Below are 26,514 nucleotides of genomic sequence, written 5' to 3'. Positions count from 1 at the left end.
ATTTAATTTTGAATTGTGATAAAGTCCGGCAGTCCCTGACGTCATTAGGTAACGAATTCCAGAGGCGAGGTATTTCTACAGTATAGGAAGATGAGTATAAAGACGTTCTATGATGAGGGATAGAAAGAAGTGCTTGATGTCGGTTTCGAAGAGTTGTAAGAAATTGAAAGCGCGATAACAGATAATTCGGAGTAGAAGTATGCATGATTCTAAACAGAAGAGATAGTGAATGTATTGTTGTTCGTTCCTTCAGACGCACCCATGAAAGTAATTGGAGGGAAGGTGTTATATGGTCAAATTTACGAGTATTGCAGATGAATCGTATGCACATATTATCAACACGTTGTAGTCTCTCAGCTAAGAGTGAACTTACATTAGTTAGCAAGGAACCGCAATAATCAAAATGGGGCATTACAAGCGTCTCAATAAGATTCTTTTTTAGGGTAAATGGTAGAAATTCTTTCATATGGACCAAGGAGTGAAGTTGAGAAAATATTTTTTTTGCAAATGTGTGTTACTTGAGTGTTCCAATTTAGATCGCTATCCATAAAAATGCCAAGATTTTTAACTGTTTCACTGTATTTAACAATAATCCCATTCAATATATGTGGTATAGTAGGCCTACTACTATCAAGAGTGCTTCGTAGACGATTATGTCCCATTACGATTGCTTGCGATTTCTCTGGATTTAACTTTAATCCAAATTTTTGTGCCCACAGTGAAATCGAATTCAAGTCTTCGTTTATTTTGTTTACTGCGTCATTAGTCTCGTCAGGGTGGAAATGCAAATAAATTTGCAAGTCGTCAGCATACATATGGTATCTGCAGTGTTTTATCATATTAGTCACGTCATTAATATACATCATGAAGAGTAAAGGGTCGAGAACTGATCATTGTTGAATTCCAGATTTCACGACACAACATTTTGAAGAATAATCGCATGCAATGACACATTGTTGACGTTTGCGAAGGTAGGATTCAAACCAAGTAACAGAACTTTCAGAAAGATTCAGAAGTCTTAATTTACATAATAGAAGGTCCGTGTCAACTGTATCAAATGCCTTACTGAAGTCAAGTAATGTCAGTAATGTTAATTTTCGTTCATCCGTGGCTTCACGTATATCCTCATTCACTTTTAGTAGTGCTGTAGTCGTACTATGTCCATTTCTGAACCCGGATTGGTATTCGTCCAGTAAGGCATGTTCGGTTAGATAGTTCATTAATTGTTTGTGAACAATACGTTCCAGAGCTTTTGATAGAACAGGTAGGATACTAATTGGACGGAAATCATTTGCACATAATGAGGTTTTAATTTTGGGGATCGGACGGATAAAGGCTTTCTTCCAGAGGTTCGGGTAGGTTGAAGTTATGAGTGAAGCGTTGAATATATGTGTTAATGTCGGCAGTATTATGTCCAATATTTTCTTCAATAATATTATACTAATATTATCAACACCTTCAGCTTTAGAAGTAATACGTTTTATTGCCGCTCTTACTTCAGTTTCTGTGACATAAGTGAAGTAAAATATTTCTCTATTCGGAATTGGAGTCATTTGTAATTCGTTAACTGTCTGCTGGCAGAATTCATGCAAATTCGCTTAGAAAAACGTACAAGAAAAGACGAAAACAGTCGGGGTGATTATAAGAAGTTGTATAGGTTTTACAAATAAAAAATGTTACATTATCAGTTTTTGTAATGAACTACCGAAATGGTGGTTTTGAGATAACTGGAATTCTGTCATTTGATTTATGTTAATGCTATTTAAAATAATATACTTTTAACAAAATGATTCTATGATGTATTTATAATACATTTGTGCGAGATCGTGCGTATTTGCTTGGTTTCCGCACAAAACCAACCCGCGGTAAGTCTAAAATTCCACATTCAGTATTCCCAACCGAACACACATAACAATTTCCCTCTTCTTACCGCTTAAGTGACATATTCATTTTACTGCTTTAGGCTTTTAACATATTATTTTTAGAGACGTTCAATATAGTAATAATTATAAATTGGAAACTTACCACTGCAATTTCACCTAAATTGCACTGTTAATTATTGTTTTTAAATATTTGCAAAAATTAAGTAAACTCTGCAACTCCACTAAAGTTACTGCATTTCGTGATGCATGTAACATTAAGGAAGCTGTTTGTTTTAAGTTCGCATTTATAGACTGGGGAAAAAAAAGACAGACGTATATCACGGCCTGCTGGAGTATAGTAAACACAGAAAACATTTCAAAGCAACAATGTTGAATATAGATGTTTTTGTTTTCCAAAATTGCCGTCATTGAACAGAAACCAAGATGGAGATTTCATTGCAACTAATTAGAAATTCCTCTTTCAGGTATGTAATAAATGATCTTCGCACAAAATAATGTACGATACACGAGCGGTATGTTTTCTTTCAATTCTCGGAAATTAAAAAAGCTCAACTACGTTTCGCTTTTTCAAACTTTTCCTCGAACATGAAAACTTCAACATACCGCTCTTGTAACGCATATTACTATTAATTTGCGTGAAAAAAACTTCGTGTGCGTACAATATTTTAGGTTACGTGCAAATTTAATGACTAACATTTTGGGCCTGTCTGAATTACTCGTATGTCTGATTTTTACTTTACTTTTCATGTTATTTATTTTCTTCATTATTCGCTTTTCGTCAATATTTTTTTTTCCTGTAAACTTCCGAATTCACTTTCATAGCCTGAATGGCTTTTTCTTCAACACTTCTTGCAGCAGGAGTTTGTGACTTGTTTAATAATGCTGGGTATTCTTTTAATAGTTTAACAAACAGCAGTTGTTCTCATTCTCTCTTTTCCACACTTTCCACTTCGTCGTAATTGCCTCTTTTCTTCTTAAACTAACCAGATTTTAAGGACAACAATCTATTTTCCCACCAAGAAATTAATATAAATACACGGAAGGCGCAAACTAACGAATCTTAGCGGATAAGCCGGAAAAGTACTGTTGATAATCGATATAATCGAATACTGTTGATAGTTTATACTACTATCGCGTAGTAAATACTTCGTAGTAGTATCAGGTTTATGCATACAAAACGAAATATATACTTCTACTTCAAGTATCTTCTACAGTCAAAGCAAAAGGTAATACTACAACTTTTTGCATTCCACCCTTTGTGACAGATTCAAGTAAGTCCAGTTTCTCTAATAAATGGGCATGACCTCTATTATCTTGTAAAAGCTCTTCAACTTAACTGGTCATCAAAAAATGTTTTAGTCAAACAGACATCCAGTTATCATTCGAACGTGTTCGAAGTTCACAAGCATTACCTAGCACATAGGTCAGTAGCTACACCGCTGCATTTTCTACTGGTGCCAATGAGGCGAATTAAAGGGCCAAAGCAATGCTGACATTGTTTTCCGTAAAAAAGAAAGTTATCTGAGGTTTGGTATTTTCTTGCTGAAATATTCGATGGGGAACATCCTGCCCGGGGATCAAATTTCTGCACATTTAAAGGACAAAACTAAAGTTCTTTCAATCATTTATTACCGTAATAATATAGTCCCTCTCGCTGACATTAGACTACGCGTAAAGGTACGTTTTTCCCGGTGCGACTTGCGATGATCGTTCAACGATGATCGTGCAACGATAATCGTTGAGCACTATTTCTTTTTATTTCCTATGGAGCTGTTTTCCTACGAGCGACTGTCGCTAGAGTCGTTAACGACGATCGTATGTCTTGAATAGTCGTTCAGGAAAAGGTTGAATATAATCGTCAGTCGCTAACGTTTATTGTGAGAAAGAAGTGTATCATGGCTCCTTCGTTTTCTGACTCGGATGATGAAATTCTTCTCGAGGAAATGGCGAACCATCCCTCCTTGTGGCAGCTGTCACATGCTTCCTACAATGATATAGGCTGAGTTTGTCAATAAAGTTGGAAAATTAAGTTATTAATTAAGTTATTTAAATTTTTGATACAGACTCTCTTCATTATTGAGCTCAAGCAGAAGGTGACTTTTTGGCTCTTTTCATCCCATACGTATGGAGAAGTATTTCGTCGTCTTCCAGCTCCTCAATCAAAGGTATTTAAGTAATCTTTTGCGTCTACTCATTAAACTCAATCTGTTAAACACAATCTTCCTCTAGTACAGCCGTGGCGAAAATGTGACTCACGAGCACATTGTGGCTCGCAATGATAGCTATGCATTTCTCTTGCTTCCTATCTTCTCCAACCCCCACCCTCTCACTCACTGGAGTCAAACTCGGTTCCATTTGTATTTGTCTCTGACCTGCGAGTGGCGTATCGTCGCAATGTCTCTCTCGAAACCATGTACCTCTACAAAAACGAAAAGTTTCAAAGTAGGATGGGAAGACGCATTTTTTGCTGCCAATATGATGAGAATATTAAATGTATGATTTGTTCACAAGTATTACGAGGAAAACGGTTGTATAACATAAAACGGCATTATACATGTTACTGATGAAACATTAAAAGGTTAAGTGTTATTATTATTATTATTACTATTATTATTACTATTATTATTATTATTATTATTATTATTATTATTATTATTATTATTATTATTATTATTATTATTATTAAACGTCGATCATTTTTCAGCAGATGTACAAATAATAGGTTAGATATTCAATTTAAACTCACAGATTTACAACGTGATGTTATATGAAAGTTATGTGTAAGGACTTGAAAAATTTTAAACTTTTCAAATCTTTGTCAAAAAAATAAATATCCGAAGCTTCGTTCATTCACTTGCTCTGTTGAAGCCATGTTCCTATAACTTACGTTTGTGAAAAATTATTTTCAACAATGAAAATAGTAAAAACCAAATTTATATCACGACTGACAACTACGACTGGCAGTAAGTAACATAATTCCTGATTTTGAAACTCTGTCGCAGAGACATTCTGAAGACAGTTAATTTTAGGTTGTGATAATGTTTCCTATGTTTTCCTATTCATTTTTTTCTTCGTTACACATACTAAACATTAGTTTGTAGCCTTGTACTGTATAAAATTATACTTAAATGCTTGACGTAAGGAAAATGAAAATCCGTTAATAAGTCAGACAGTTGCTTCACTTCCCCTTCGGGTGTCCGTCTCCCTCCATAGGTGCTATGCACGTTGCAGGTTACACAGTGGCTCGGCGCACGATCACATTTTTGCCACGGCTGCTCTAGAACGATGCGATTGCGAATGAAAACAAGCGACTAGTGAAAAATCAACAAATCGTAGGCGCTGCGAGCAAAATGGTAACCAACGATTATCGTTCAACGTTTCATCGTTCAACAATAATCGTTGAACAATCATCGCAATAGTCGCACCGAGGAAAACGTACCTTTACAGTTCGTCAGTGCTGCACTAACGCCGAGAAGGAAGTAGATAGGCCTGCCAAATACAGCACATGTCGGGAATGACTAACTTCTCGCGGGGTTATCTTTGCGCAACATCCAGAGCATTGTCTTTGTTTGCACGCCCTTCTTGGAACTATTCCCTGCATATATTTTTGTACTATAGAGACACCGCGCGCCCCGAAGAGCTGAAGTACCTCTGAAAGAAACATTGTAGTTCCTCATTAATAATCACGACGATAATACTACCTCTATCGAAGTCCTCGGCTGGACGTAACCTCTCTACACTCTATACCAGATGTCTTTGGAGCTGATATAAACAACGGGACGAAATGCAAGAAAGCGCGGTTCACACGGTACTAAATATCTGTGTATGAATTAAGTGACCGACTACGTTCATATAACGAAAAGTGAAAATTAAAGTAATGTGTCTTTGTACATACCTTCTTGCATCAGTCACCGCACAGATCCTAGATGCATTAGAACTAGTAGTGGACGCGTCTCTGGATACCGTCTCGTAACCAGGATATGCACGCGCTAGTGTCTACAACGCTCTCAGCTAAGTAATGACTCTCCAATCAATGGGAGCGCAGCGATAACGTGAGATGCATCGAGACTCTTGTTATGGTCTGCTCCAAAGACATCTGGTATAGAGTGTAGTTAGCATATGGGGTATTCTGTGCTGTAACAGCTGATCGAACATTGAAACGGCTTTCGCTTAAGATAGAAGGTTAGCTGACTTTTCGAGGGCCGAGATCGGGACATGTCTATGCACTTTAGCCCATTGTGCTTCCTGGGAGTTAAAAAAGTACATTTAATATTTTGAGAGGTGGTAGTATTTATCAAAACAAGAAAACAAAATATAATATATATGAGACCAGAAATTATCTTCCGAGGTATAGGCCTAAATAGACTTACTTGTTCAACAAAATAGGTGATGCTCAATGTGATTTTCAATAAAAAGAAAGCACTCAGTATTCTGAGAATATTGTCGTCCTGGGTGGTGCAGTCTGTATAGCGCTGGCCTTCTGTGCCCGAGCTTGCGGGTTCGATCCCGGCCCAGGTCGATGGCATTTAAGTGTGCTTAAATGCGACAGGATTATGTCACTAGATTTACTGGTATGTAAAAGAACTCCTGCACGACAAAATTCCGGTACACCGGCGACGCTGATATAACCTCTGCAGTTGCGAGCGTCGTTAAATAAAACATAATTTATTATTATTATTATTATTATTATTATTATTATTATTATTATTATTATTATTCTGAGAATATTCAAGTCCCTTCAATGGGGCGGTGTGAACGAAATGGCAAAAATGGCCTTCAGGCTAGAAGTTCACATTATAGGTTGTTATCAGTCCTAAGAGTCCTTGTAAGGATGCGATAAACTTACCGTGAGTGAGGAAAATTAATGAAAAACATTAATTTTACTCACTCACTCGCTCACTCACTCACTCACTCACTCACTCACTCACTCACTCACTCACTCACTCACTCACTCACTCACTCACTCACTCACTCACTCACTCACTCACAGGTGTGGTAGTATTTATTAAAACAAGACAAAGTCTAATAAACATTGGTCCAAAAATTAGGTTTCTTACGAAACAAGGGCTTTGAAATTGGTATCCTAAGAACAACATATTCTCTATGTGATCTTTTACCCATTTCTTATTGGGTGTATATCATATCGGAAATACAGTAAACAAATGATAACAAGGTTTGAACCCCTAAGAAATAGTACAGAAAGATGCGTTATAATAAATGGAATTCACATTGAGCATATTCTATGACGTTAGTGAACAAGAACTCGTAACTCGAAAAATATTAATTCTAGGTCCCATGTTTATTGCACTTTTTTCTTGTTTTGATGAATAATACCACCTCTCAGAATACTGAATGTACTTTTTTAATGGAAATCGCATCCATAATTTCGTATGATGTTGATGAAGAAGCACCCATATCTCGGAAAATATTACTTTTAGGATTCATGTTTATTACACTTTCTATCTTTCTTTGACGAATACAATCTTCTCTCGAAATATCCAGTGATTTTCTAAACATCCTCTATATATGAGTAGGCCTATTGTTCCAGTTCGACAGACAGCCTGTGAGGTATTCGTGAATCCAATGCTGACAGACGGGCCAACTTGCCTAAGTCCTGAGAGAGCTAAGTCTCAGACCCAGATGATTACATGATAAACCCGAGAACCCAAAGCCCTTAGAAGCTATAGCTAAAGCAAAGAATAAACGATTTCACCCCGCCTATTTTTACTATGGCAGATAATACGTAGATGAAATGAGGCTCAGGTAGCGGGTGTTGGTGGAATGATAGAGAGAAACGGGAGTACCTCGATAGATGCCCTTTAAAATGTCTGCTATGTCTACTACAAATTTCATCGCGATTAAGAAGCTCGAACCCGGATCGCCTAGATTTAAGACCAGTGTGCTAGCGCTGAGCCACACACGCGGCCATATACTTTACTACATAAGTAGGGAAAGATGCAATTAAGAGGGATTGCCAGTTCTAATTGGTCAGTATCCGGTAAATCTGCACCACTGTCGATAACAATTTACTTACGTAATACCGGTACTTTGAATACTGCCTAATAAACAAATGTATTACCAACATCAAAAGAATTTTCTGTCGGTTATTTAACGACGCTGTATCAACTACTATGTTATATTTGCGTCGATGTTAATGTTATGTTTTATTTAACGACGCTCGCAACTGCAGAGGTTATATCAGCGTCGCCGGATGTGCCGGAATTTTGTCCCGCAGGAGTTCTTTTACATGCCAGTAAATCTACTGACATGAGCCTCTTTGCGTCGATGGATATGTGATAGCAAGGTGGTATTTGTCGATATGAGGCCCAGGATTTACTATAGATTGTCTGACATTTTCTTTACGTTTGGGAAAAACCTCGGAAAGAAACCCAAACAGATAAATCAGTCCAAGCACGAATCGAACCCATGCTCGAGTACAGCGCCGGATTAGCGGGACATATATCTTCAGATATCAAAGCCGGAATGGATGATCTTAAAAATTATATATTTATTCAGTGTTCTGCCCAAGGGCAGGTCTTTCACTGGAAACCTAGCATTCTCCAATATTTCCTATTTTTTTGCCTTCCTTTCAGTATCCGCATATGATTCATATCTCTTAATGTCGTCTATTATTTAATATCTTCTGCTCTGAACTCTTCTCTCGTTCACCATTCCTTCCACTGCATCCCTCAGTAGGCAGTTTCTTCTCAGCCAGTGGACCCAGCCAATTCCTTTTCCTCCTCCTGATCAGTTTCAGCATTATTCTTTCTTCACCCACTCTTTCCAACACAGCTTCGTTTGCCATTCCGTCTGTCCATTTCCCACGCTCCATTCTTCTCCATATCCATATTTCAAATGCTTCTATTCGCTTCTCTTCACTTCGTAGTAATGTTCATGTTTCTGCATCATACAATGCTACAGTCCACACAAAGCACTTCACTAGTCTCTTCCTCAGTTCTTTCTCCAAAGGTCCGCAGAAGATGCTCCTGTTTCTATTAAAAGATTCCTTTGAGCATTGCTATCCTCCTTTTGCCTTCTTGGTGGCAGCTCATGTTACTAATTATAGTACACCCCAAGTATTTGAATCTGTCCAGTTGTTCCACACTCTTTTTTCGAATTCGTTCGTTTACCTTATTTATCTTTCTTCCGATAACCATGGTCTTCGTCTTGTTCACATTATCTACATTCCATACTGCTCATATCCGTCATTTACCTATAGATTCATATCCCTTAGTATCACAACCTCTTTTGCTAACAACGCTATATCATCAGCAAATCTTATGCACTTTATTCATCTTCCTTCTACTATCACTCCTTCCATATTCTGAAAAGAGTTCTTCACTAAATCCTCCAAGTAGATGTTGAACAGGTTAGGTGATATAGCGCATCTTTGGCATACTCCTCCCCTTATTTCGCTTCCTTCTGACATTTCTTTTCCTATTTTGACTGACTCGTTGTTTCATATAAAAATTACTGATCAGCCTTCTCGCTTTCCAATCCACACCAGTTTTCTTTAGCATCCACATCAGTTTATTCCAATCCACTCTGTCAAACGCTTTTCTAGGTCCACAAATACTATATACACTTCTTTATTCTTCTCTAGGTTTCTCTCGTCGATTGTTCGTAGCAGTTCAATTGCATCTATCGTACCTTTTCCCTTTCTGAAGTCACACTGCTCTTCTTCCAACTGTTCTTCCATCTTAAAATATAAACGTCGATTCAGTATTCGCAGAATTATATATAGTTTCCGGGCTATGTTACAAACTTTCAGGGATGATGGGGAAGGGCACATGTATCAATTTGAGATCAGGAACCCTGGTCCGGAAATGACCGAGTCGAAAGTTACAAGCAAAAATAGTTGTGTGAAAATGAAATAATTTTATTCCTCTGTACACCTTATTTATGTGTATTTATCTGTACATCTTACACATACTATATTCATCTGACGTTGTTTACGTTGTCTATTTACAGCAGGCGTGGCGAAACTGCCATCGTGCGCCGAGCCACTGTGTAACCTGCAACATGCATAGCACCTATGGAGGGAGGTGGACACCCGAAGGGGAAGTAAAGCAACTGTCTGACTTATTAACAGATTTTCATTTTCCTTACGTCAAGCACTTAAATATAATTTTATACAGTACAAAGCTATAAACTAATGTTTAGTACGTGTAACGGAGAAAGAAATGAACAATGAAACATAGGACACATTATTGCAACCTAAAATTAACTGTCTTCATAATGTTTCTGCGACAGAGTTTCAAAATCAGGAATGATGTCACTTATTGCCAGTCGTAGTTGATCACGAAGGTATTTGTCTGTCAGTCGTGATCTAAATTTGATATTTACTATTTTCATTGTTGAAAATAATTTTTCACAAACGTAAGTTGTAGCGAACATGCTTCAAAAGAGAAAGCGAAAGAACGAAGCTTCGGATATTTATTTTCTGGCAAAGATTTGAAATGTTAAACATTTGTCAAGTCCTTGCATCTAGCTTTCATTTAACATCACATAGTAAATTAGTGAGTTTAAATTGAAGATCTAACCGCATTATTCGTACATCTGCTGAAAAAGGATCGACGTACAGAGATGATGATGATGATGATGATGATGATGATGATAATAATAATAATAATAATAATAATAATAATAATAATAACAACACAACCTTTTAATGTATTATGAGTGACATGTAGTATAATGCCGTTTTAAGTTATACAACCGTTTCCTCGTAATACTTGTGAACAAATCATACATTTAATATTCTCGTCATATGGGCAGCAAAAAAATGCGTCCTCCCATCCTACTTGAAACTTTCGTTTTTGTAGATGTACATGTATTCGAGAGAGACATTGCGATGATATGCCACTCGCAGATCAGAGACAAATACAAATGGAACGGTGTTTGACTCCAGTGAGTGAGAGGGTGGGGGTTGGCGGAGGTATAAAGCAAGAGAAACCATTGCGAGTCACAATGTGCTCGTGAGTCAGATATTCGCCACGGCTGATTTACAGTATTCCATTCAGTGCGCTGTCTGAGGGGTAGGGACAGGAAACTACACTAAAGCAATGCAGATAGCGTAATGTGTAACGGACATGATCTGATCTGTTCTGTTATGCACATCTGTAGACAGCAGTGTATGTGTACAAGTTGCATTGTCCAGTCGATCAGTCCTAGTGAAATGGAGGAGTACACGAGAGCGGAATATGCAGACCTGATTTTCGAATACGGATGAGCCAATGAGAACAGTAGACAAGCTCACAGATTGTATCGGTCCAAGTACCCATGTAGGAGATATCCGGTCCATACCATCTTTCCACGACTGTTCCAAAGGTTAAGAGAAGGAGAGCACGTGGTGCGAAATTACAATTCCATTTCCACACAACTATTTTTGCTTATAACTTTCGACTCAGTCATATCCGGACCATGGTTCCTTATCTCAAATTGATACATGTGCCCTTCCCCATCATCCCTGAAAATTTGTAACACCAGCCCGGAAACATCCTATATACACAGAGTGTCAAGAAAGTATCCAATGTTTTAGGAGGTGCTAGTATGCATCAAAATAAGAAAAAAAGTCGAATAAACATGGGTCCTACAACACATACTTTCTGAGATCTGAACACTTGTTCGTAGAAGGTGCTCAATGTGACGTCCATTTATTGAAGTTCCTCTACCCTTCGACGTAAGGGATCACGAACTCTGAAATTCACCTGGTTGTTCTTGATAACCAAAAGTCTAGGGATTTAGGTTTGGGAAACAAGCAGGCTAAGGTGTGGGACCTTCCCAATGAATCCAGCGGTCCTGAAGTGTCAGCGTCAGGTGCTTACACTCATTGCGGAAAAAATATGCCGGTGTGCCATAATACATGAACCACATCTGTAGTCTTTGCTGACATGGCACATTGTCCAGCAAGGTAGGCAATACCTTAATAAGAAAGTCCTGATAACGAACCCCAGTTAATCTCTTTGGTAGCACGTATGGCTCTTAATCTATAGCTAAGAACGCCTGCCCATACGTTGATTGAGAATTGGTGCTGATGCCTTATTTCTTCAACTGCATGGGAATTTTCATCAGCCCAAACATGGTGATTATGAAAATTCACAACACCAACTCTGCTGAACCCCGCTCACATCCGCAACCAGACTTTTGTTTTCAGTATTCCTTGCGACGTATCATTATCCCATGCCAGGGGTGTCAACTACGGTATGATTATCTGGTGGTCTGCTGTATTGTAGGGCAGAAAAATACATTGCCATGAATAGACGTTACATTGAGTACCTCCTATGAACTAGTGTTCAGATCTCAGAAAGTAATGTGTTGTAGGACCCATGTTTATTAGACATTTTTCCTTGTTTTGATGCATACTATCACCTCCCAAAATATTGGATACTTTTTTTTATATACATTCTGTATATATTCCAGATGAGACTTATGTAAAGAATTTTATGACGAGTTGTAGTCTGCCTATAAGTGATCAGTTGCACCTTATGGCATTAGGTTAACATCATAAAATATTAAGTAATACTTTTCAATATTTTTTTGCTTATAACATTAGGCCTATATACTACTGAAAAAAAATACTCAGCTTATTCTGTTTTATTAATAAAGTAACTTCTCACTCTTCAGTTCTATTTGATAAAGCCACCATTTCCCGAACATTTTCGTATCCATTGTAATCAAATGATTCATAACAAAGTCTCCATTATCAGCAAGATAACGTAATATGACCATCCGTCCCTATTTTTTCGGGACAGTCCTGAAATTAGACCTCTTCTCCCGGAACTTTGAAGACATTTCGGGACAATAGTTTGTTCCGGACTTTGCCAAGATATCATGATTTATCCAGATACAGATTACTTTACAGGCATAGTATTGTGATTAAGGGATGTGAACTGTGGAGTTTGAAATATACTGTAGTTAGATGCCACTACCGATGTTGGTAATATATCTTTCGCTTCAAAATTGAACTGAATATGGACGGTAGCCAATGACAGGAGCTGGCAGTGTCAGTATTTCAACGCGTTGTGATTGGGCTGGAAGATATATTATGAGACATTTAATTGGCTTTCGCGTGGTATAGTAGCCTGACGCTACATGCTTGGATTTTCATATGATTCGCACAAGTAGGCCTAATTTCCCCCGATCAGAAGTCTTTCTAAGAAAACATCTACCGACAGAATCAACAATTCTGCAATGCTTGGGAAAAGTGGCATAAGTCAATTTCCACAAACTTTTTTATTAGTTTATTGACAACTTACGGAACATCTGCTCGCTTGGGAAAAGAGACATAAGTATTTCTCCCATTAGAATAATTCATACAGAAGAAAATTAAATCGACATAAACCAGTGTGAAGACAGATTTTTCCTTCTGTAAAATTAACATTTTTAACTTGTGCCACTTTTCCCAAGCACTACAGAATTATACTAAAAAAAACAGAGAAGTAAAAGAAAAAAATAGCAAAGTTCCCCACAATCTCAAGAAAGCTGGAGGGAACACAACTGGAAACCCGAAAACATGAAACTAATCTTCAGCCCTCCTTACAATGAACCGACTAGATCCTGCTGTAGAAAAAATAGAAAGCTATGTACAATATTCACTTATTCCTCAGAGGCAAAGGACAGCCAAACTTTGATTTGTTGCTGAGTGCTACGAACAGAGAAAAGAGGGATCAAAGTCCTGCACAGAGTACTATCAGACATCTCTGAGGTAAATCTATATCTCTATACATAGGAAACGAAAGCATATAAAAACTGCTACAACCAAAGGAAAATAATTTCACAGAAGAAAAAGGAAAAGTCCAAGCTCAAGAGGCGCTACTGGATAAGCCGCTAAGAGATCCCTCTCGTGCTCTCAGAAGCAACTCGACCAGCACTGCCACGGAGATTCTAACGGAATTTTGTGAAAAACACTTCTCACTTAGGATTATTGGGCTGGACAATCTCCTCGTCGATAAGGACCGAGAGACTAACAGACTTTTGTTAAGTCTACTTTATATCATCTCACAAATGAAAAAGTCTATATAAAATTCAACATTTCCCTTCTAAACATGAAATTAATTTAAAATTAGAGTGTCAATATTAATAAGTTAAGTCTAGGGAATGCCGTTTATCACTTACCCTATTCAATATCTAATTGGAGGATTTAGTGACGAACAGTTTTCGATAGTAGCGGTGATAGTTAAATGTTAAATGTTATGTTTTATTTAACGACGCTCGCAACTGCCGAGGTTTAGGCCTATATCAGCGTCGCCGATGTGCCGGAATTTTGTCCCGCAGGAGTTCTTTTACATGCCAGTAAATCTACTGAAACGAGCACTAGGGGTGATAGTAGGGGAAAGAAGAATAAAGTACGTAAGATTTGCTGCTGATATGGCGTTGTCAGCATAAGAGATGATGACACTAGGGCAGCCGTGGCGAAAATGTGACTCGCTAGCACATTGTGGCTCGCAATGATAGCTATGCATTTTTCTTGCTTCCTACCTTCCCCAACCCCCACCCTCTCACTCACTGGAGTCAAACTCCGTTACATTTGTATTTGTCTCTGACCTGCGAGTGGCGTATCGTCGCAATGTCTGTCTCGAAACCATGCACCTCTACAAAAACGAAAGTTTCAAGTAGGTTGGGAGGACGCATTTTTTTTGCTGCCAATATGATGCTAATATTAAATGTAGCCTATAATATGTTCACAAGTATTACGAGAAAAACGGTTGTATAACATAAAGCGGCATTAAACTGTATGTCACTCATGAAAGATTAAAAGGTTCAGTGTTATTATTATTATTATTATTATTATTATTATTATTATTATTATTATTATTATTATTATTATCTCTGTACGTCGATCCTTTCTCAGCAGATGTACTAATTATGCGGTTAGATCTTCAATTCAAACTCACAGATTTACAATGTGATGTTAAATGAAAGCTAGATGTAAGGACTTGACAAATGTTGAACTTTTCTAATCTTTCGATGAAAGAGTAATGGAACGGAGAAAAATTCCCTCCGGCGCCGGGATTTGAACCCGGATTTTCAGCTCTACGTGCTGATGCTTTATCCACTAAGCCACACCGGATACCCACCCCGGCGTCGGACAGAATCGTCTCTGATTAAGTTCCAAATCTTGGGTTCCCTCTAGTGGCCGCCCTCTGCACTACGTCATAGGTGTCTATGAACGTAGGACTGAAGTCCACACATGTGCTGAGGTGCACTCGTTATGAGTGACTAGTTGGCCGGGATGCGACGGAATAAGCGCCGTCTTAAATCACGAAGTGATTTACGCATATCATATATATTATTTTAATGTACCGAAGTACATATGATATTTCCATGCAGATATTCTGCGTCATCATACGATGAAAGAGTAATGGAACGGAGAAAAATTCCCTCCGGCGCCGGGATTTGAACCCGGGTTTTCAGCTCTACGTGCTGATGCTTTAGGGTGGGTATCCTGTGTGGCTTAGTGGATAGCGGCCACTAGAGGGAACCCAAGAGTTGGAACTTAATCTGAGACGATTCTTTCCGACGCCGGGGTGGGTATCCGGTGTGGCTTAATGGATAAAGCGTCAGCACGTAGAGCTGAAAACCCGGGTTCAAATCCCGGCGCCGGAGGGAATTTTTCTCCGTTCCATTACTCTTTCATCGTATGATGACGCAGAATATGTGCATGGAAATATCATATGTACTTCGGTACATTAAAATAATATATATTTTCTAATCTTTGCCAAAAAATAAATATTCGAAGCTTCGTTCTTTCGCTTGCTCTGTTGAAGCCATGTTTGCTGCAACTTACATTTGTGAAAAATTATTTTCAACAATGAAAATAGTAAAAACCAAATTTATATCACGACTGACAAACACCTTCGTGATCAACTACGACTGGCAGTAAGTGAATAATTCCTGATTTTGAAACTCTGTCTCAGAGACATTCTGAAGACAGTTAATTTTAGGTTGTGATAATGTGTCCTATGTTTTCTTACTCATGTCTTTCTTCGTTACACGTACTAAACATCAGTTTGTAACCTTATACTGTATAAAATTATATTTAAGTGCTTGACATGAGGAAAATGAAAATCCGTTATTAAGTCAGAGAGTTGCTTCACTTCCCCTTCGGGTGTCCGCCTACCTCCATAGGTGCTATGCACGTTGCAGGTTACACAGTGGCTCGGCGCACGATCACGTTTTCGCCACGGCTGCACTAAGAGATATGTCACTGGAGCGAAATGACAGCTGTGAGCACTGTGAGCTGTTGAATGAAGATAAATGCAACCAAGATGAACAAGGCAGTGGAACAAGTGGACAGCTTAAAATAAATTGGCTGTAGTGATATGAGCAGCTTTCCAGGAAGTTAAAGGGACGTTAGCAATGACAAAGTAATTTTTTAACAGGAGAAGGAGAATTTTCTGCGGTCCTTTGAAAAAAGAACTAAGGAAGAGACAAATGAATTGTTCTGTGTGGTGTGTGGCATTGTGTGAGTCAGAAACATGGTTATTACTACAAAGAGAAAAGACACGACTAGAAGCAATTTGAAATATGGATATTGAGAAGAATGGAGCGTGCGAAATGGACAGACAAAATAAGAAATGAAGCTCTGTTAGAAAAACTGGGTGAAGAAGGAATAATGCTGAAACTATCAGGAAAAGGGAAATAAATTGGCTAGATCTCTAGCTGAAATTTCGGGGCAGAAGAAAATATCGAGTGATAGACAGACAACATTAACAGAAATGGTAAATCTGATTGAGATTCTGGATGATATGTACATCTATTACCAGGCAGTACATCTCACTTGACGATGTGTGTCTGAGGAAGAACAAATACCTGATTAATATAATATGTACTAGTCAGCGGTGTCTGCAATGGAGGGAGAAAGTAACTGGCTACCCTAACCCAATATCTTCTGGCTTAGTTGCCTAATGAGTGATACCTTATTGGTGTCACTTATGGGTTTCAAACCTTTCTTCGGACAGTTGACTAAACAAGAGAAATGGATCGTATGCGGAGGCGAATAGAAGATCTGAAAAGAAGAAAGACTGGAGAAAGCTTGATTTACTGTGAATGATCTGCCATTGAGCAGAAAACTATGAATGAATTAAGCTTATCGAATGAACACAAAAATATGAACACTAAGGAAATTCTTTTCATGCTCACATGTGTATTTCCATGTAGGCTATATTTAGAATATTGTTCTTTGCTGCCCCCCCAAATCGGCGTATGCGGGGCAAGATTGTGTTTGCCCGAGATCCGAAGAGTGATTCAAATTCTGGGACAATCTCTCCATAAGCTGGACGTATGGCAACCCTATCCTCAACAGAATGTAACTCGACCACCACCAAGAATCATAGGACATAGACCTCATAAACAGAGCGAAAGTAAATGGAGCCGTCCTCAAGACGAAAGACAAGAAAGCAACGGAACCGGATGAAATTTATAAAGAAAATCTCCATGAAACAGCATGTTAAATCTGACTCATTTCTGGACCGATTTACTCAACACATGCTATAGACTTTAACGTGCAAAATATGTTATTTTTGTGTTTCTATGTTATCATATTCATATATTGCAATACGTTTCTTTATCACAATTCTGTTTAATTCTATGAGTATTTATAATTCTGAATTAAATTTGTACATAGTGAGAATCACGTAAGAGTACTTCCTAAAAGACTAATTTCGCCGTCTCTTCAGTGTTGCCAACTAATACTAGATATCACCAAAAGGGGGTAAAATTACAATACCATGTACTATAATAATAATAATAATAATAATAATAATAATAATAATAATAATAATAATAATAAAGGTAAAGGTAAAAGATATCCCCTTAACATGCCATGAAGGCACTTGGAGGGCATGGAGGTAGAGCACCATTAATAATAATAATAATAATAATAATAATAATAATAATAATAATAATAATAATAATAATGATAATAATAACAACGATGTCTTGCTTATTTACCATTTATGTTTGGGAGGTGTTTTCTAAAAGGTTCAATAATTTGTAAAAAAGTATATTTTTCTCCTGGACCTCTCGCACATTATGTTACTAGTTATAGTAGACTAGTGTATGATCTAATATGAAAATGTATTTTGTCTGACAACTTGAAATTCATTACTTTGATTAAACAGTTTACGATTCAAGAAGCCTAACCTAAAAATGTATTTTTTTATCATGTGAAATGATTAGTACGAAAGAAATTAATTAAAATGTGAAATGATATTTCTATCGATTACGCAAGGGTATGTATCACACGAACTATATTATATTAATTTACACTTAGTCTACCTGATTGTAATCTTGAATTGTAACCACAACACAAAGCAACACATACAATAACTATTATGTATTAATATTAATACTAATATTAATTAATTATTAGTATGTCCAAATTTCACTAGCTTCCAGTAATCGGCTCAGAAATCTGGAGCAATTTGAATTTTCAAAATTTCAACTACCTCAACTTGTGTCACTGCTGCTAACATAACAGTTATAAAATCACTACCAGTTGTAGTATTTCTCAGTACCGAAATTCGAAACAAAGTTGGCAAAAGAAAATTCAACCTGAAAACTATAAAATCACCGTAATCCACTAGCTTATGTAGTAATGGGGGAAAATGGTTAGGTTTCACCCTTGGGGTATTAAGTAAGCTGATCTGGACTACAAATATTTCATCATTTATTTACTCTTCTAACTTTGCGTGTTTGAATGTAATCCAGAGAACAAAGGTTCATATTTTTATTTGGATGTATATTACATTATTTTATTTAGGTTTGTCTTTAAAATTAAGATTCAAGAAATGGTTATAACATTCGCACATCAGAAATCAAGTGACATTCTGCGAAAGGCGTTAAACGTGTAACGAAAGTTTGTGTCAACGTCGTGACACCTTTCCTTTTGCAGACGTAGCTGGAGACAAAACGTATAATGAAATTAGCTGCTTCGGTTTTTAAGTGTTTATAGCTGAAAATTCTACCATTCGTACACACATAGACTGATATAAACACGATATGCATGTATAAGTCAACGTTCCGCTTCGTGGTGAAACATAAATAAAATAATAAAGAACTGTTAACTGACGGGAGGGCGTCTGGCGGGAGAAAGAAGAGAAAGCTGGCGAGGAGGGAGCTAGCGTTGCCGGCTGCACTGCCGCAGTGTGTCTCGTCACTCACAATAGTCTAGTGTGAACTTCCTGGTGCGCCAGCCGGGACGGAGGGACTATGGCTGACCTGTCCGTGTCCGTGGGAACGCTGGCCGCCGTGGGCTGCGTCCTCGTCGTATGGCTCTTGGCGGACAGCATCTGGAACCTCGTACAGGGCGTCAAGGCTCACCTGCTGCCTTACTTCCAGCCGCAAGCGGTGGACCTCACAACCAAGTTCGGAACATGGGCAGGTTTGTGTACCGACAAGTGTGATATCAACTCGTGCCACATGGTAATGACAATGCAACGACGTCCTATTCAATACAACTTCATTATTTGTACAGTACTGAAATTTCAAGTTCATTACGAAAACTGGATATTTTTTTTTTCAAACAAAGTTTGACATTTTTTTTTTTAATCTTTTGTTAAATATTTTCCGAACTGAAAATTTGTTTAAGGTTTAAAAACTTTTCACTCGTAAAATTTTGAAAAAAAAAAAAAATCTAAGCAAAATAAAAATAAATAAAACTCAAACTCGTACAGTGTACATTAATATATTGCTATTGAGTAACGGGAAGAAACCAGTTTCTTTTTTTTTTGGTTAATGGATTTTCATGTGCATTTTCATTATTCAACGTTGTAATTATACAGGGTGTTAAAAAGTATCCAATAATTTAGGAGGTGATAGTATGCATTAAAACAAGAAAAATGTATAATAAACATGGCTCCTACAACACATACTTTCTGAGATTTGAACACTTGTTCATAGGAGGTGCTCGATATGACGTCCATTCATGGCAATGCATTTTTCTGTCCTACAGTACAGCAGACTACCAGATAATCATACCATAGTTGATAGAATATTGATACGTCGCAAGGAATACTGAAAAAAAAAGTTTCGTTGTGGATATGAGCAGTGTTCAGCAGAGAGAGTGTTGTGAATTTTCGTAATCAGCATGTGTGGGCTGATGAAAATCCCCACGCAGTTGGAGAAATAAGGCATCAGCACCGATTGTCAATCAACGTATGGGCAGGAATTCTTGGCGACAGATTAAGGGCCATACGTGCTACCACAGAGATTAACTGGGGCTCGTTATCAGGATTTTCTTATTAACGTATTGCCTACCTTGTTGGAGTATGTGCCATGTCAGCAAAGACTACAGATGTGGTTCATGCATGATGGCACACCAACACATTTTCTCCGCAATGTCCGTGAACATCTGACGCTGACACTTCGGGACCGCTGGATTGATTGGGGAGGCCACACCTTGGCCTGTTCGTTCCCCATACCTAAATCCCCTAGACGTTTGGTTATCAAGAAGAACGAGGTGAATTTCAAAGAGTGCGTGATTCCTTACGCCGAAAGGCAGAGGAATGCATTGCAATGAATGGACGTCACATTGAGCACCTCCTACGAACAAGTGTTCATATCTCAGAATGTATGTGTTGTGGGACCCATGTTTATTAGACATTATTTTCTTGTTTTGATGCATACTAACACCTCCTAAAATATTGGATATTATTTTTAACACCCTGTATAATTAAGATAATTGAAAGAGAATTAACATTATGAATTATTGTAACCTTCAACTTTACCGTCGTTATCATCGTAAATGTTGAACAGTATTTGGATGCTAACTGCTGAAAATAGAGAATTGTTAAATATCTTAATTGCGCTATAATTTGAAGTAAATATTTAATATGGCAATGAATATTTATGAATATTCAGGAGTTAGTTTCTAGTTAATACCATTTTAGAACAGAACCCGAGATAAAATCAAATGTCGACAAATTATTTAAGTAAATATAGCAAACTTAGTACTGAAATTGTCGAACCTCATTTCCTCCACTTTTTTTTTAATAAACTTGTGAATATAACATTTATCTGAATTTATGGTGACAACAGTTCGACTTTGGTAAGGCACGGAGGATTGATTATTAGTTATTCAAATAACAAGAGCGACTCTTGATTTTCGAGAGTTGGATCCATTCCGGGTCCATGCACTTAAGCTTGCATTGGACTAGTGTGAGCACAAGAACATCATAATGGCATTGTCGGTTAAGTGGAATACAGATAGCACAGGGAATTCGTTCAAGACGTTCGTAGATGTTGCAGAGGTTTTTCTCGGGGTATCTACTCCCTTTCCCTCTTCCTTTTCACCAATACTCTTCACTTCCCCCTCATTTCTTCATCTATCATGTGCTAACTACAGACTAACTTTGTTAAGTTGAAGTCTTGGGGGTCGTAATGGTCTCCGATGAGGGCATAGGATTTAAGGGCTTGGAATTCTGGACCCTGGGGTTTATCAAGTAGCCTACTCGCCTGGGGATGAGACCTGGCTTTGGTGTGTCAGGCGAACTATTCACTATCTTGTTTCGCATCTCTAATAGAGGATTCCAATTGCATTATTCCTGGATGGTTGTACAGTATGCCGTGGTGCAGACCATCATACTTTTTCGAAACAATCCCACAACTACTGATGCCATCACTAGAGGGAAGACATTGGAGAAGTGCGCACTCGCCTGTTTCTTAAAGGTTCCAAGTTATTAAACAGCTAATATATCAGCCAAAGCACTGCATTTAAGTAATATGTTATGGAAAACAAATTAATGATAAAACTTGCATTCCTAGCTATTGATTACAATTTATTTTTGCCAAGTGAAGCACGCGTAATTTCTCATTATTCAGTTATGTAGTACCAGTAATTTTATACAAATTTTCATTACATTTATGTTCGCGTAAGGGAACCCTAATGAGCCAGTTACAAAAAAGTACCTCTGCTATCTCGAGAAAAGCGTATGCAAATTTTCTCCAAGACTATAGCAACGATTCCACCTCTGAACTTCTGTTGAAAATTTAAGTACTTTCTTAGTAATATTTAACTGGGCGTCATATTAAAATATTCGAAATAATCTCTATATGTTTTTGTTGTATTATATCTTATCATCAGATTTATAAGTATCTGTAAGAACTTAGGTTTATTTCCACATTTATTTCTCTAGCAATATTATTTTTAAATTATTAGTAGTATTAATATTAGTGTCTTTAAAATTAAGTGGCTTAGGGATATGAAACCCCTATTACTTACTGGAATCTGTAAGTCATATTACCTTAAAATTATCTCGTAAGATGTAAATTGTTGCTTTTTGAGTTCATACCATCTATGCAGTTCCTGTCCGTGTTTTTCTAGGAAAACGAGAATCAAGAATGCATTTAAAAGTGAGTTGAGAAAGGCGTTATTGAGTACTATTTTCGCAGTTAATCCTAAATAAGACATTTCATAATGTTTCTTAAATGAATTGTGTCGAAAGTGATGAATATGGGTTAAATACGTCCAATAGAAATGGACGATAACCGATAAAGACGATACGAACTGTTAAAATGTGATCTCTTCGCGTACGGATTAAAATTTGCAGTTACTTGTGGGGGAAATAGGCCTATACAGTATTTCATATCCATACTCCTGCATAAATTATCTCGTGAATACTAAAATGCATGAAATATTACCACTAGTAAAGCGGTACGGTACACTAAGGAACTGATATACGGACAACTGGCATACAATTCACAGATAGGGTAACACCACATAATAATGGTAGCAGAATAACAATAATCGTAATGGTACAAGTATCTTATTTAGTGACGCTTTCATCTACAGAATTTATTCAGTGTCGAAATTTAATGTGGAAGACAAATGACCGACAAAGTTGCCTGGAGACATCTAACAGTGATGGGGGTTATTTCACGTGCCGTAAACATGTGACACAGGATCCATAGCATTACCATGGATAAATATATATCATATATTGATCCATGGTGTTACTCTCCACCCAGAGGAAGTCATGCTGAGAATAACAAATCTCGTTACACTCCACCTCATTTGGACGGGTTTCTTAAATGTTCTTGTTTTCTTAAAATCTTTCTTTCTTTCTTTCTTTCTTTCTTTCTTTCTTTCTTTCTTTCTTTCTTTCTTTATTTCTTTCTTTCTTTCTTTCCCTCTTCCTTCTTTCTTGAAGTTTCTCTCTCTTTATTCTTTTTCCTTTCTCTCTCTCTCCCTTTCTTCCTCTCTCTCCCTCTCTATTTCTTTCATTCTTTTGCTTACCCTTTCTTTCCTGCCGAATTACAATGTAGCGGAGGGATATATACAGTGCTGTAGTTGGAAACAAATTTTAGGGGGTACTGTTGAAATGTCCTTGGTCAAACTAGATTGTGTATAGACTCGTACTGCACTTCTTTTCCAAGGTTACTTCTTCGTCATGCAGTCTCCTCTGCAGACCTCCTTCCAGATCGCAGCCACAATTGCATATGAGGCGAGAAATTAAACGCTGACACTGGTGGCTCAATACATTTTAGGAACAAAAGTCTAGGAACTCTTTTACTGGAAGAGTATTCCCTTTCTTAGTGCAGATATCGTTCATCACAGTTATGCTCATTCACATTCTTTAGTTGAAATTGGAATAGAATCTATAATATGTAACTGGACTCAAGATCCATGAACGCACGAAAATTTCCTCTAACAAACTGCTAGCATTACGCCTGAGCGAGTTTTAAAATTAGCGAATCAATGCAGCAGAATTCTTGAGGCTGCCACATCATAAAATTAGTGTTATGCGAAGGCATCTACGCAAGTTTTGAAATTAGCGAATCAGTGTAGCGGATTTCTTGAAGCGCCACATCATAAAATTAGTGTTATGCGAAGGCATCTACGCAAGTTTTGAAATTAGCGAATCAATGTAGCGGATTTCTTGAAGCGCCACATCATAAAATTAGTGTTATGCGAAGGCATCTACGCAAGTTTTGAAATTAGCGAATCAATGTAGCGGATTTCTTGAAGCGCCACATCATAAAATTAGTGTTATGCGAAGGAATCTACGCAAGTTTTGAAATTAGCGAATCAGTGTAGCAGATTTCTTGAGGCGCCATGCCATAAAGTTATTGTTAATTACATATGTAAATACGACGGCGGTATGCAAGCACGAAATTAACAAATCACAATTACTCCTGAAGTGCCAAACCATGGTTTTCGACGAGTGGACAAGCATTTAAACAAAGGATATGAGATGCCAACCGCTACTTTTATGACAGATATAAAAATCAAAATGTTTTCCAAACAGCTAACATCCTCCATTTCAATATATATTAAAGGCTATTTATACATAATTAAATATTTTCGAGTCTAATATTTTTTCCGGTACGGTAACTGCGAGTTTTTATTTTAGACGGTACGGCGTACCGGCCCAACTACAGCACTGAATATGTAGAAAGAATCGTAAGTAATGCCATCAATTTCAGGGAGTTATTCTTTGAAATATTTCAAACAAAAAAGTTTACTACAATGTTGCTCGTTTTTTGTTTCCTTTTCGAGATAGAAATTGTTTTATATGAAACATTCTATAGAGTGTTTTTAGGAAAACATTGATTTAATTCCCAATATGCTCAGTCGATTTAAGAGTGTATTATGATAATAAATTATTGAAAGAATTTTAGTTTTGCCCTTTAAATGTGCAGAAATTTGATCCGAACAAATGTACCATTTTAAATTCCTTTTCAGAACGAAAGGTTAGACTACTTTCGTTCGAATCAAATTTCTGCCGATTTAAAGGGCAGAACTAAAATGCTTTCAATTACTTATTATCACAATATACTGCTCTCTCTTAAATTGACTGAGCATATTGGGAATTAATCAATGGATTTCTCAAAACACGCTATGAAATATTTCATATATAACAATTTTTTTTCTCGTAAAGTAAGCAAAAACGAATAAAATTGTATTAACCTTTTTAGTCCGAAATATCTTAAAGAATAACCGTCCGCAATTACTTACTGTTCATTCTGTGCAGGTAGCTATAGACCAACACTTGACATGCACACATTGCCGGTCTCCCTCGTCATGTGGTCAGCATGGATAGGGCCACCGTTGAGACAACACAGAACAACTCATGAAAAGGAACAAACACCGAGTCTCATGGATGGAAGATAAATCTCTTTCATTGCCCACGCCGGAAATCGAACCACGGACCGTTTGAGAAGCTAACACTATCCACTTAACAACATCGGCGGTCGTTTAAATTAAGGTTACCAATTAGTGTAGGCCAAATTAAAAAGTAAACTGTACGATTCTAGCAAAGTTCTTAAAATACACTGACAGTTATTTACAGAGACACCTTCACGCAGTAAATGCAAAAGCACGTCTATGAAGTAGAACTCATGTGAGAGTGGTTCTACCTCCCATTTCACAATAATTTCACTTCAAGGATGCCTCAGTTTGAATGATGCTAATTAAACAGAAACCATGCGTAAAACAAATACTTCATGACTCAACTTGGCTGCTTATTTCACAAGGAAAATGTTGCTTTCGCCCGTAATATATTACGAAACCACGCCTCTTGTTATGTTGGCTTACATTCACCATAATGCACGGTTACTGCCGGGATTAAGATCGCGTGCTATCCGAACGTCTGTGTGATAAGGAGTTCGTTCAGGTCCACGACAACGAGATCAAAGGAGAATCGACCTCGTTCCAGTGCGTCGGATTTCAGAGCTTCATATGCAATGCAACATACAACATAGCCTTTAAATTAGATATCCGCTGAACTTAACACTTTTATCTTTGCACAGATGCATAAATTTCTTCCATTTGAAATTAAGACTATTTATTATATCCCTCAGCAAATAGGCGTAGTACTTGGTCTAACACTAAGTCAGTCTTAAAATGTTACATGGATTGTTAATGCGCAATTAATAATCTCTTCGATATTGAAATAATTTAAACTGCGTCATCTTTCTCCAACTTCTGACTTTGTTTCTACTTATTCTACAGGGTTGTTTCCGATCTCTGATATCGAATTTGAATGACGTCATGTGCGTCAGGAATCACACCGACAGCTGAATTGCGGCGAGAGGTGACAGATTAGTAATGAGTGATTTCATAATTAGAGTGCACGGTGTATCACAGTAGCAATTCCCAAGAAAATCGAGCCTTTTTGGGAAGGGTACATAACAAAACTTTCCGATGCCAAGTACATAGAAGCTTGCAAAAAAAAAAAAAAAAAAAAAAAAAAACATGGTTTTGTTATTTCCAAGAAAGGCATCTTGTGTGTACCTAATAAGACTGGTAAAGCTCGGATGGGATTAATTCCAGAGTGGAAAAAGCAAGCAAATCCACCCCCCGTCACAAGTCGCCGCACCCCACGAGCTTTATCAAACTTATTAAGTAGACAGAAGATGCCTTTCTTGGAAATAACGAAACCTCGTTTATTGCAGGCTTATTTTATTTTCAGTTAACTGTACTTTGCATCGGAAAGGATTGTTATGTACCCCTCCCAAAAAGGCTCGATTTTCTTGGGAATTTCTGCTGTGAGTCGCCGTGCATTCTGACTATGAGGTCATCACTAATGTTCTGTCACCTCGCGCCACAGTTCTGCTGTCGTGTGACTTCTGACGCACAGGATATCATTCAAATTCGTTATGAGAGATCGGAAACAACCCTGTAATC

At 37.5% G+C, this 26,514-nt stretch overlaps 1 protein-coding gene across 2 annotated transcripts in view; it reads left to right on the top strand.

The window, feature by feature from the left end:
• Positions 1-19,012: 19,012 nt before the first annotated feature.
• Positions 19,013-26,514, top strand: part of LOC138707842 (hydroxysteroid dehydrogenase-like protein 1) — a 245,405-nt gene continuing 237,903 nt past the window's right edge. For both annotated transcript variants that reach the window (XM_069837819.1, XM_069837818.1), the window contains exon 1: positions 19,013-19,269. In XM_069837819.1, the coding sequence (XP_069693920.1) occupies positions 19,098-19,269 (172 nt within the window). In that variant the 5' untranslated portion in view covers positions 19,013-19,097. The remainder of the gene's footprint in view (positions 19,270-26,514) is intronic.

This window comes from Periplaneta americana, chromosome 10 (assembly GCF_040183065.1).
Source record: "Periplaneta americana isolate PAMFEO1 chromosome 10, P.americana_PAMFEO1_priV1, whole genome shotgun sequence".
Taxonomy (NCBI): domain Eukaryota; kingdom Metazoa; phylum Arthropoda; class Insecta; order Blattodea; family Blattidae; genus Periplaneta; species Periplaneta americana.
Note: the sequence above shows the minus strand (reverse complement) of the source record. Positions and strands in the feature narration are given on the sequence as shown.